General features: G+C 33.7%; 1 protein-coding gene across 1 annotated transcript in view; it reads left to right on the top strand.

Moving 5' to 3' along the window:
- Positions 1-13400, top strand: part of LOC129235492 (uncharacterized) — an 81182-nt gene that overhangs the window by 16917 nt on the left and 50865 nt on the right. Inside the window, exon 3 of the mRNA XM_054869358.1 lies at positions 2048-5976. Within this exon, the coding sequence (XP_054725333.1) occupies positions 2048-5976 (3929 nt within the window). The remainder of the gene's footprint in view (positions 1-2047; positions 5977-13400) is intronic.

Here is a 13400-nt window from a genome sequence, read left to right on the forward strand (position 1 = left end):
CTTTACTAAAAATATTCTTTTTGTAAAAATATAACTAAAAAAAATATTATTTTAGTAAAAAATAATATAATTGGTGCAAAATTAATCATCTAATTCTATTTTTGAATAACTTTCTTACTAAACATAAAAATTTTTTTACTAAAAATATAATAAAAAAAAATTCTTTTACTAAACAGATTATAATAAAAAACAAAAATTTAATATTTTTTTACTAAAAATATTATTTTTGTAAAAATATAACTAAAAAAGAAATATTTTAGTAAAAAATAAAATATTTTTTGCAAAATTAATCATCCAATTCTATTTTTGAATAACTTTCTTACTAAACAAAAAAACTTTTTACTAAAAATATTATAAATATATTATAAAAATTATAAAAAAAAAATTAAATAATAAAACTTTGATAGGGATATCTGCCCAAAAGCCATTACAACACGAAAAAGTCATTGCTTGATGAGGTTTGCAATCGGAGCATATAACTGGCTCAGATTTTTCCCAAAATTCAAAGGAAATTAAGATTTCCGTAAGTGCTGAGCACCACAAATAAATTTGCAGATATTTTTGGAACCTCTTTATCAATACCTAATGCATCATGCCAGGAGGTGTACTAAGTCATACAACGCGTGAAACTTTCAGTTTTTCGATTACCGAATTTTTTGGTGACTGAAGCACCTAAATGTGCTTGCCAATTGACCTCCTAGATCTGATTAGATTCCTTCAAAATACTTCTAAGAGGCTACCAGTTGCTAGTCTACAGGTATGCCGATGGATTCTAAAATTTACTTAATGATTTTTTGACATTTCTTTGTGTTATGTCTTATAACATTTTTACGATAATTTACGAAATATTAAAACAAAAATATTTCCAAAAATAAAAAATAAAAAATAAATTAAAATTACAAAAAAAGAAAAAAATTAAATTAAAATTAATTTTAATAAAAAAAAATTCCAAAAAGAAATTTACAAACAAAATATCGAAACAAATTTAAAATTGACTTTTTTGTAATTTTAATTTAATTTACATTTTTTCTTGCAGTTTTAATTTGGTTTTTGTTTGTACATTTTTTTTGTAATTTTTTTTCGAAATTTTTTTTTGTGTAATTTTAATTTAATGTTTTATTTTTATTTAATTTTAATTAAATTTGTTTGTAAGTTTAATTTTTTATATTATTATTAATTAATTTTTTATTTTATTTTTTATTTAAAACAAAAATTAAAACTTCAGCACCAAACAAAGTTAAATTAAAATTTCAAAAAAAAAAAATTACTTTAGTTTACGTTACTTTGTAATTTTAATTAAAATTAAAGAAATATAAAAAAATAATTAAAATTCAATTCAATTCACAAAGTTTTCAAACATTTGAATCGATTTCTATCAAAATGTCAAACTTTTAATAGAAATTTTTAGAAAAATTTTCAGTAAACAGTTCTTAATTTAGATATAATTAATATTATATATAATTTAATTTTATAGCCCGTTGCATTCTGCTAAAAGAAAATGAAGGTTTGAAGTGACTCGAAATTCGCGTTGATTTTTGAAATTTTTTTGCCGGCTTGTGCATATCCTTTATATAAAAAAATTTCGACGAATGTTGAAGAAAATGCATAACGGCGCACAAAAAAATAAATTATTAAAAATCACCGTGAATTTCGAGCCACTTCAAACTTTCATTTTGTTTTAGTAGAATTTAATGGGCTATAAAACTATGTAGTTTTGATGAAAGTTTTTTTAATTTTTTGTAGGTACAAAGTTAGAAATATTAAGTTATACGGTTTTTGTTGTATATTTCTATAAGAAAATAAAAAAATTCTTATAAAAATAAGTAAAAGGTCATGTAAGCGCAGCTATTATTGTGATCAGAAGTGTACATACTCACGTTTATCAAAAACAAAAAAAAAAAAAACAGAAAACAATTTCTGACATGCACATGTAGATGTGTAATACTAAATTATGATTTGTGTATTTTATTGGTAGCCGCACTGATTTATTTTTAAATAAACTGTCTCATCTTTTTCTGTTTTGATTTCTATTTTTCAACGCATGCAGCTAGGACAACCAACGAGGCAGCACCAACACTAGCAGCAACACCAAAAAGAATAGCAAAAGTGACTTCGTCACACTTGCCAACATTTCGAGGCAGAAATGGGAGCTGTGGCAGCCACACGTTGCTAACGGCCCTGCAACGAGAGGCGCACCAGCAGTGTGAGAGAGTGAACAGAAAAATTTCCACTTCGCTCCCAACAACGCCAAATTTAAGTCAGTTGCGGCGGCCGAAACCTGTACAATACCAGAAGTTGGCAGTGGAGGCCATAGATTTGGATGATGCGCAACAATTGCAGCAGCTGAGGCAGTTGCAGAATCAGCAGTCCGCTAACAGCCTGCAACAGCTGCAGATGTCAGCAACGAAATTGCAAAACACTGCGCGTGTTACTAGCACAGAGTTGTCGGCACAACAGCAAAAACAACAACATCAACAGCAGCAGCAGCAGCAAATGATCATACCGAATGTGCTGCCGCCGGTAGTGGGAGTCGATGAAAATGGCGCCAATAAAGTGAGGCAAGTACCAGCAACGGCGGCCACCAAACAAAAGATATTCCCCAAAACGAACAACAATAGCAACAATGAAAATCGAAATGAGCGCGCGGCAGGTGAAAAGTTGTCTACATTGATGTCACGCACACTGGCAGCGCCAACGGATTTGTCGACACAACCACTGATCGAGCAACATACAACCGACTACAACAAAAACAATCAGCATGATCAAAATAATGGCCACGCGCCCTTATTATCATCGCTGTTGCCACCTCCCGTACCATTGCCGGCCCCACAATCATCATCCATTGCAACGTCGACAACCACATCCGCCACATCGGCCAACTCAACTGACTCAGCCCACTCGGCGGCAGTCGTTGCCAAAAACACGCTCGCTTTCTGTGAGCATTGCTGTGAAAGCGCAAGCATGGCCAGCGGCGATTATGCTCAGGGCGCATACGCTGAATGTAAAAAGAATTCGAGTGATGAGGACCACGATCGATGCTATCGCGAGTTCACCGATTCAGTCTCCGATCTGTCGTCATACCGATTCGTCTCCGATGAGGATGAAGTAAGCGCGTGTATCGCCGTGAACGAAACAACTGCAAGCGAAGAAATATTCAGCCAGAAAACTAAACATCACAATATCAAAAACAAAAACAATAACAATAACAACATAGAACAAGACAGCATATTAGCCAAAAACCAACGCCTCTTGTCCTCGCAATCGCAATCGCACTCGCGGTCATCCCCGTCGCCGCCGTCGCCGTCGGCACCACCGCTGTTGCCATCGTTGTCGGGACAGACGAATATTCCGTCGCCAACATTGTTGTTACCCGCCGCCGTGCAAACAACAAAAATAGCCGCGTTGCGTCGTGCTTCGCCCACCATTTGTTGTTATACAATTGACAAACCCGTCAGCATACATCATAACGCGACTGTTTTGGAATACATACCAAGCGATACAAAGCGAACGTCGCCAACACCCACGCCTGGGAGCGCATCCGCAACTGCTCCTGTGCCAATTCCTACAACTAACACCATTAGGAGTGCCTACAGATTGAAACCGCAAGCAAGCGAGTCAAGTGAATTCCTTTACCCTGAGAGCCTCTTGTCCATATCGTTACCCAGCAATTACGGCAGTGTGAGAAGCATTGAAAGCCGCCACCTACAGCATACACAGTGGTCACCTCAGAATTTCAAACCTCCTCCACCAGAACCACCACCTAAGCCAAAACAAGGGGGCAGACGAATCTACCAATCCACAATATATTCGAGTTCAAGTGCATCAGTGTTGGAAAATCAGAGACAAAGGGCAGGAAACTTTCACGAGCAGATTTGTGGCAACTATCAAAACTTTCAAAGGGAAGCCCAAAATATCGAGAAGTCAAACGAGTTAGTCTCTACACCTACGCAGACATCTGCATTTGCTCCCAGCGGCGCTGGAAATGGATTTCCTGACGAGTTTCGCAACTCCGATGAACAATACTCGCGGCAGTTGTCGCGTTCCCTCGAACGCTCCGTTTCACCAGAGCATTGTGAATTATTGAGTTGCTTTGGAACGGTTAAAAATACCCGAAGAGAGTCGGCAAACATCACATCAAATGCAAATCAAAACGACAAGTTTTTGGGTGACGTACGAGGTAAAGAAAATAGTCGCCTCGACGAAGGCAGCGTAAAAAGAAGCGAACCAGAAGTCGAAATAGAAAATGACAAGGAAACGAAATTTGTCGCGCGTAGTTTAAGCGATAGCAGCTGTTTGGTGTCGGCGGCAACAACGCCAATTGCCAATGAAAAGTGTGCCATCGAAAACAAAAATAATTCCCACCAACATCAACTGACGCAGCAACCACGTCAACAGCTAGAGGAGCCACTCATACAACCACCAACACCACCGTCATATAATAAGAATAATTATATTAACAACAACAACAACAACAACAACAACAACAACAACAACAACAACAACAACAATAACAACATCAATAATAAACAGCGTTATTGTGGCGACTCCGAGCAAAGTCAACGAAGTGCAACCAACAGGAAGAAATCAGCGTCGACAAGTGTTTATGCTGTCGCCACTGTAAGTGATGGCGCGTTTGATATACCTGACACGCATGTAGAGCTTAGTGGTAGGAATAGCGCCTGTGGCGAATGCAACAACAACTATAATTGTAAAGCAAGGTGTCGCACTGTATACAGCCATACGGCGCCCGCGTCATCTGCACATCCTTGTGTTACAAGCGCCGAACCGTCGTGTTACAGCTCGCAGTCATCAGTAGCCTACTTGTCTTCGTCGCTACCGAAACGTACATTGCGTTACGATAGTTACGGTCGTTTGAAGTCGGAACGAGTTTCACGTCTCCCCACTGGGACTAAGTCACTGGCCAATGGTCGCAAGGCGGCTAGTGAGACGCGTTTGCATCGTGTAAATCATAATGCCCCCTCAACGTCTAAATACGATTTGCCACCCTCTTTGTCGGCCAATAATATTAAGCTAACACCGACTTTGTGCCGTAAATTTAACTACTTGAGTGATAAATTTGAAGACTGTGTTGTGGAGCGTGAAGAACTAGAATTAGACACGACAGCTGCACGAAGTGAAAACAATCTGCAACAAAAGCAGCAACTAATTGTGCAACATCGCGCTAAAGATCTTGCCGATGTCGAACAGATCTCAACGGAAGCGAACTCAAATACGACGGATGCGCTGCATGCAACCTCTGTCCGAAACACGCCATCCTGCCACGCATTCGATAAAGAATTGAACCTAAATTTTACAAAGACTATACCACCGGAGCAACAAATTTATAAATCTTTCAGTGATACTCAAAATTTTGTGGCAAATCACAAACCAAATCAATCAAATAACATTAATAATATTATTGTGGCGAATCAATCGAAACGCTTTTTTAGTGACTTCTCGCTCAAATCGGAATTTGCTGAATCAGATAGTAGTCTGCCGTGTCAGTGTTCCTCTAACCAACCCACTTCACCCACAGATACGACATCACCCACTTCGCCTGCATCGCCAATCTCACAGCTTTCGCCGAAATCGTCAGGTGGTTTGAATCAAAAAAATTCGCAATCTCTACCAAGCGTTCCGCAGTCGAACGGCGCACAAAGCCCGCTTTGGCTTAGTAGCGAAACTATTGGTTCGTTGCGTCAGTCTGAGCCGAAATCTGGCTTGGACGATTTGCAATCGAATTGTAGTGATCAGACAACAATTTTCCACTTGGACAACGAGTGTTCGCTCTCCGCTACATCTTTGTCGCCAACATCACAAACTCAACGCCAGTCCCTCGCTGGGTACAGTGCTCACGCCTTACGCAGTCCAGTTGTGCTGAAACGTATTCCAGCTATACATTCGTTCGGGTATATTCCGCCAATCCAGTCGAGCTTGCAGTCTAGTGCTAATGTACGTGAAAACGACGAAAGAGAGGTGAGTACAAGAACTAAGTTTGTTTGACCGAATTGCAAAAAAAAAAACAGAATAATGCGCTTTGTCCCTCCCGTAGCCTCTTCAGCTATCAATTTATGCCTTCGCGTGCATTTCTTCTTTTTATGGCACTTGCTAGCATTTGGGAACTGAGCGATTCCATGTCAAGTGATCCAAGTATTTTGGACATTGCAATAAAGGCTTCTCCAAATTGGTTTATTTATAGGCTTGAGAAGAATAAGAAGTAAACTCGACAATTTTTCAAAATTACTTAAAGATTTTTTGACATTTATTGTGTGTTAAAAATTTTGGTGTAGGGTTTTCATATTTTATAACATTTTTATGAATGCTTTTTTTATATTTTTTAACGATAAAATCGTCCCCTTAGTATAACAATAGCCTATGTGATCATAGGCTATTATTTTTTTATTGAATTTTTGGATTCTCCATCGTCGATTTTATATGTGGTCAAAATTTGGTCAAATTCTAGTTCCACAAAGTGCGTCAAAACGTCAGTCAATAATAATAAATATTTACAGACATAACGAGATTTGAGTGAGAGCTACTTTCGACAAAAAGTTTGAAATTCATTTTCTCAAAACATCAAAAAATTTATAGGCTATTTTAATACTAAGGGGACGAAATATAAATACACAATTTGCTTTTTAATTTTAATTTAAAAACAAAAATAAAAAATTTAATTTCTATTTTATGAAAATAAAAACATTTCCAAAACATGTTTGTTTTAATAAAAAATAAATTAAAAGTACAGAAAAAAAATTACATAAAAATTACCAAAAAAAAAATCGAAAAAATTAATTTCAACTAAAAAAAGCTCACAAAATAATATCGAAACAAATTTTAATATTTTTTTCGAAATTTCTAAACAAATTTTAAATAATTTTTTTTTTTGTAATTTTAATTTAATTTTATTTTCTGTTTGTAGTTTCAATTTAATTTTTGTTTGGACATTCTTTCCTTCTTTTTTATTTTTATTTTGTTTTGCAATTTTAATTAAATTTTTTATTTTTATTCAATCCTAACTCAATTTTTTAACAAGTTTTATTTAATTTTTATTTTGGCATAGTTTTTTGTGTTATTTTGGATTTCTTTTATTATTTGTTAATAAAAACAAAAATTAAATTAAAACTACATCAAAAAAAAATTAAAATTAATATTAAATAAAAAAAAAAATTAAATAAAAAACATTTAATTTTTTTGTAATTTTAATTTAATTATTTGTAGTTTAAATTAAATAAAAATAAAAAAAATTTAATCAAAATTAAAAAAAATTTAATTAAAATTCAAATTAAAAAAAAAATTTAGTTAAAATTACCAAAAAAAAATTGAAAAAATTAATTTGAACAATATATTCAACCAAATTGGAATATGAAATTTCCAAATGAATTTAACTGTTTTTTGTAATTTTAATTGAATTAAAATTGTTTTATTAGTTTTAATTTAATTTTTGTTTGGATATTTTTTTAAATATTTTTTTCGCTTGTTTTTTTTTTGTAATTTTGATTAAGTTTTTTATTTTTATTCAATTCTTATTACATTTTTTTTAAGTTTAACTTAATTTTTAGTTAAATTTTTTGTATTTGTAATTGTTTTTAATTAAAACAAAAATTAAATTAAAACTACACCAAAAATATTAAAATTAAAATGACATAAAAAAATTTAATTTTTTTTGTAATTTTAATTTAATTATTTGTAATTTAAATTAAATTACATAAAATTAAAAAAATGATATTAAAATTAACTTAAAATTTTGAAATCAACCATTAACAATGTAAATATTTTTTTTTAATTTTAATTCGTTTTTTAAAAATAGAAATAAAGCATTTTGTTTTTTAATTTTAATTTAATTTTTTAATTTTATTTTATTTTAATTAAAATTACCAACAATTAAATAAAAATTAAAAAATAAATTTTTGTTTGCTTTTTTAATTTCATTTATTTATTTTTGTAGTTTCAAGTAAATCAAGTAAATTTTTGTTTGAACATATTTTTTTGAAATCTTTTTTTAATACAAAAAAAAGTGGAATTTTATTCAATTAAAAAAAAGGTTTGGAAATTTTGTTTGAAAATATTTTTTCGAAATTTTTTAATTTTAAGTTAGTTTTTAATTTTGTGAGTTTTTGTTTTTGTAAAAAAGTTAATTTTTGGTTCAAAATTTGTGGGAAATATTTTGCTGTTTTAATTTTTTAAACCACCTTCCTCTTAGATTTTTTTAAATTTTTTCATTAATAGCTGAGACTAGGCCCAACTGCTACACCAACAACAATATTTAGGTCCAGTAATACCTGAAAGTTTCATAGTGGGATTCCCATAATTTTTTAACGCTTCGATCTATTTACATACGGATGTATAATAATATACGGGCATGTATGTATGTATACATGTACCTATGCCAGCGCTTCGCTAGGGCAGTATTTTGCACTAATTTTTTACTGGTTCGCTGTATGTATTTGACTACAACTCGGCAAGCCATAGGAATTCAGAATATTTTAAATTTTCTCCCAAAACAAAAATTTTTTTAAGTACTTTTTAATATGTACGAGTATATATATATATATATATATATATATGTATATATATATATATATTATATATATATAATTGGCGCGTACACTCTTTTCGGGTGTTTGGCCGAGCTCCTCCTCCTATTTGTGGTGTGCGTCTTGATGTTGTTCCACAAATGGAGGGACCTACAGTTTCAAGCCGCCTCCGAACGGCAGATATTTTTATGAGGAGGTTTTTCATGGCAGAAATACAATCGAAGCTTTGCCATTGCCTACCGAGGGGCGACAGCTATTATAAAAATGTTTTTCTTATTTTGGTGTTTCACCGAGATTGGAACCAACGACCTCTCTGTGAATTCCGAATGGTAGTCACGCACCAACCCATTCGGCTACGGCGGCCGCCGAGTATATAGGTATATGCGAGTATATTATATAAATGCTAAAAAGAACCGAAAATATTTCGCCTTAAAAAATTTTATACCAAAACTTTCAGCACTGAATAAATCTTATTATAAGTATCAATATTTTGAGGAGATTTAGCACCGTGACTTGAAAGATTTATTATGCATCCCGCCCTTCATAGATTCAGAGTATTTTTTTGAGCCCAACCTCCTCAATATGTTTTAGTTTCCCGTCGCCTTTTCTGTATCTGTTTCGCCTAGTCTATAAGCGTTGAGTTAACAGCTAACCAGTATCCGTTAACGCGAACAAATTCTAGTCCTGTAATTTCAGTTTGAATAAACTTTAGAATTATACTTTTTTTTCAAACTTTTTTTCAAAATTAATAGTAGTGTAGTAAACTTATTATAATTATTTTTAGTTCTCAGGTATTGCACTTCTTTACGTTACAAAATAGTTGGCCACAGCAGCTATGCAGAAGTTGTAGTTAAGGCTTGGTGGCACTGGGCTAATAGATATTTTACTTTGAACAGCAAATAATACAGGGAGAACTGCCTAAAATCAGCTAAAAAATGCATTTATTTTATTGCTGACATGTTGCTACTAATGAAACACGAAAATTTATTCATCTTTTTCATGCTGCAATAAAAATTTAAGATTTGTTGGGACAGTAGACGAGACTATTTTTTAATTTTGTAGCAGCCGAGGTAAGCATAAAATCATACACTAAAATACGCATTCCACATGAAATAAAGACAATCACTTGTTTTGGCGATTTCTTATTTAATTTATACTCGCATAATCTTTGCATTGTAAAACAAAAAATGTAAAAAATATTGGCATCCGGTTTTACTCTATTTTGCGATCGGAATACATGAAAGCTCAATTCGCTCCGCTGCATTTGCTTCGTTAAGGCTTCTGGGAAAGGTATATTCGTTTTCTAACAAGTTTTAGTTAATTGAAACCAAAAGACTTAGATAACACACTAAATTTGATTAAACTGTCGTAAAATTTAAGGATTATTTTCTGGAGTCCCAAAGTGTTTTCTTACTTAAGTTCCCATTTACTTCTCACTTCTGTTCCTTATTCACGTGTAATAGTTGTTAATCAATAATTTTCATTTTTAATTTTTATTTTAATATTAATTAATAAAATCCATATAAAATTCTTGGTCGTGAAATATGCGAGCAATTTCATAATGATTTCGCGACTAAGCTGTGCTTTGTTCAGCCTGTGAAAAAGTTCGCAACATGTTGTCAATTTAGGCAACATGTTGCTAGCAACTTTTTCTTACTACTGCTTAAATTGCGTTTGTTATTGGAAATTTCTTGAAAAGTGAGAGTTCGACGGTTTTAAAAATTGCGTTCAAATTGAAATGTAGCAAAAATTGTAGTAAAGGAATGCGTAAATAATGCAAATACCCAAAACTCAGGCAAGAGCAAGAAGGTGGTTTCCAGCGCCTTAATGAAAAAGTTGCTTGAATAGTGGGTGCAGCCACCATTTCTGCACCCACTATTCAAGCAACTTGTTCCAGAAGCGACATTTGTTTTATTTAAAATTTTCTTGTTTTTAAACTTTTTAATTTGGTTTGTTAAGTTTTTTCAATAGCTGCAGTTAAATGTTCAGGTGAAATAAAATGGTGTTGCCAGCGAAACTTCAGGGCTGTGAACAGACTCTTTATAAAATATTATACAGCTCTATGTGGAAATTCTGATGTAAAGAAGATGCTGAAATGGTAGTTAAGAACAAGCAAATCATTTTCTAAGAGCTCTCTTAGCCAAGACATAATTTCACATAAATTACGAGTTTCTGATTAGTCTAAACTCCACTTAACTTAGAAAACATAGACGGCTGTAGATTCTATGATGATTTGATGATTTTCAATATTAATATTAATATAATACAACTTGTTTCGACTTGATTTCAGCCAAATTTCAAAAAACAAATTATAATAACTCATATTGTAAAAGTTATCGCTGTTTGTGTGGAGCCCGTTTCTCCAGAAGTACCTTGCGGTGATCGTCACAAGTCCTTGGAGATTCATCTAAAAGCAATCGGACAAATGAAATTAATTTTACTAATAGATAATCTTGTGCCTGATCGAAGCTTTTTTTTTCAAAATTAACAATATGGCGAAAAAAATGCCAATTAATTGTTAAAAAAAATCGAAATTTTTGAAAAAAAACATTCTTCGATCAGGCATGAGTGTTTTATGTTTTTCAAAAGCAGTGTAAATTTTATTAAAATCTAACAAGCGGGTTTCAAGTTACAGTGATAACCAGTTCATAAAACATAGTTTTGAGAAAAACGCATTTAAGAGGTTACATGGGTTTCGTCGGATAAAAAAAGACCTATTTTGAATATTCTTTTTTCTGCGTAAAAAATTATTTATTTAATTCAAACTTTTTTCTGTCTTATAGATACATATTTAAAGAATAATTTCTGAAATTTCGGTCAAATTTGCTTGACATTTTGTTTTTTTTTTAAATAGTTGTAATTGAAAGAAAAAATCCTTCGTTCAAGCACGAGTAAATTGTATCTCGAGCACTTGTGTAAAATTTCATCAAGATCGGTTGAGTAGTTTTCGAGAACATTTGACAACCGACTTTGAAAACACAGTTCCGAGAAAAACGCGTTTAAAGTTTTGAGTAACAATAAAAGTGGCTTGGAGCGCACACCTTCCAAAGGCTGTATCTCCGAGACTATTATTCGGATCGACTTGAAAATTTAGGATAATATTCTTGAGATGTTGAAGAAATTAATAAGCCAAAAAGAAATTGATTTTTGAACCCACGAAACGCATGTAACCCCTTAACGTTTTGTTATCGATTTATGTCCCCTTTAGCGCCCTTTGTTAATTGTTGAAGAACTCAAAAAGTATTTGTCGGATTGGCTTCGAATTTTCACACAATATTTTTAAGATATTATACTTTACGAAAATGCAAAAAAAAATATTTTTTTTTTAAATTCCCGTAAAAAGTGTTGCACATCTTAAGGAATACTATGTGTTTGCTATTTTAGCTTTTCTAGCTTCTGCAGCTTTTACGTTCTTTTTATGCAGATTTTGACTGAGAAGATCCCTAGTGAAATTTTCCGAGGAATAATTTTCTAGAACATTTGAGCCCTCTAGCAAATTTAGAAATGCATTATTCTTCAATCTTCTTCAAAATAGAGTCAAAACAACCCTATTACAAGGGTGCTAACGGGTTAAAGCAAACTACAAAAATATTCCTCGTGAATTTCCTCCATATACCAGGTTGATACCTATGAATTGAGAATTTCAAACGTTTATTAACAAAAAATGGTTACAAATTTAATCTTCAAAATAATAGCCATCGCTAGCGACACATTTTTCCCATCTCCCAGGCAATTTGTGGATGCCGCGCCAAAAAAATTGGACGTCTTTGGCCGCAAACCAATCATCGAGCCATTTTTTTACTTCTTCGTGAGAGCGCTGCTCGAAAAGTGCGTGGCCCATCGATGCAAACAAATGATAATCGGAAGGCGCCAAGTCTGGTGAGTAAGCCGCATTCACCTGGGAACCGCTGATACGTACGTCTTCACCTATTCCCGGGTCGCTCTTGTTCGATGTGGCGGTGCATTGTCATCAAGAAAAATTACTTTGTGACGCGGATCGGCATATTCTGGGCGTTTTCGGTGTATAGCGCTGTTCAAATCGGCCAATTGTCGTTGGTAGTGTGCACCGTCAACTGTTTCACCTGGTTTCACCTGGTTTTAACAGCTCGTACTAAATCATATCACCAGAAAACACACAGCATTGCCTTGTGGCCGAAGCGATTTGTTTGGCCGTTGTTTTTGGCTTGCGCCGGGCGGTCCATACGATCGTTTACGCTTGGGATTGGAGAAACACACCCATTTTTCATCACCCGTAACGATTCGATGCAAAAAAGAATTCCTTTTGAACCGGAAGAGCAACATTTCACAAGTGGTTTTTCGGTTCTTTTGCTGCCTTTCAGTCAGTTGATGCGGCACCCATCTTGGTAATGGTTTTTTGGGTCACTCCCAACTGCTCTGCCATCGTTTCTTGCGTTTAACCATCATCTTCATCCAACAATGCTTGCAATTTGGCGTCCTCAAATTTTTTCGGTGGCCGGCCACGGTCCTCGTTCTCCACGCTAAAATCACCACTTCGGAATTTTTCAAACCACCTGAAGCACTGTGCTCTACTTAGAGCATGTCCACCATAAGCTTCTATAAGCCTTTAATGAGCTTGAGAAGGGTTTTTTTTTCAATTGATAATCGAAAATCAACGATGTCCGCAAATCGTAGTTTGAACGCACGAAATTCGACATTTTTAAGAGCGACAAAAATGCATTGTTGTATGAAACGTAACAAACAATGAACTGAATATTGATGACAGATGACAGACGAAAAAAAACAAGACATTTGGGAAGGTTTAAATATACGCCTAGCGACATCTATGCACTAATAGCTGAAAGTCTTATTTCATAAGTATCTACCTGGTATGTCCAAATTAGGTAT

The sequence above is a fragment of the Anastrepha obliqua genome, chromosome 1, assembly GCF_027943255.1.
Source record: "Anastrepha obliqua isolate idAnaObli1 chromosome 1, idAnaObli1_1.0, whole genome shotgun sequence".
In the NCBI taxonomy this organism is placed as follows: Eukaryota; Metazoa; Arthropoda; class Insecta; order Diptera; family Tephritidae; genus Anastrepha; species Anastrepha obliqua.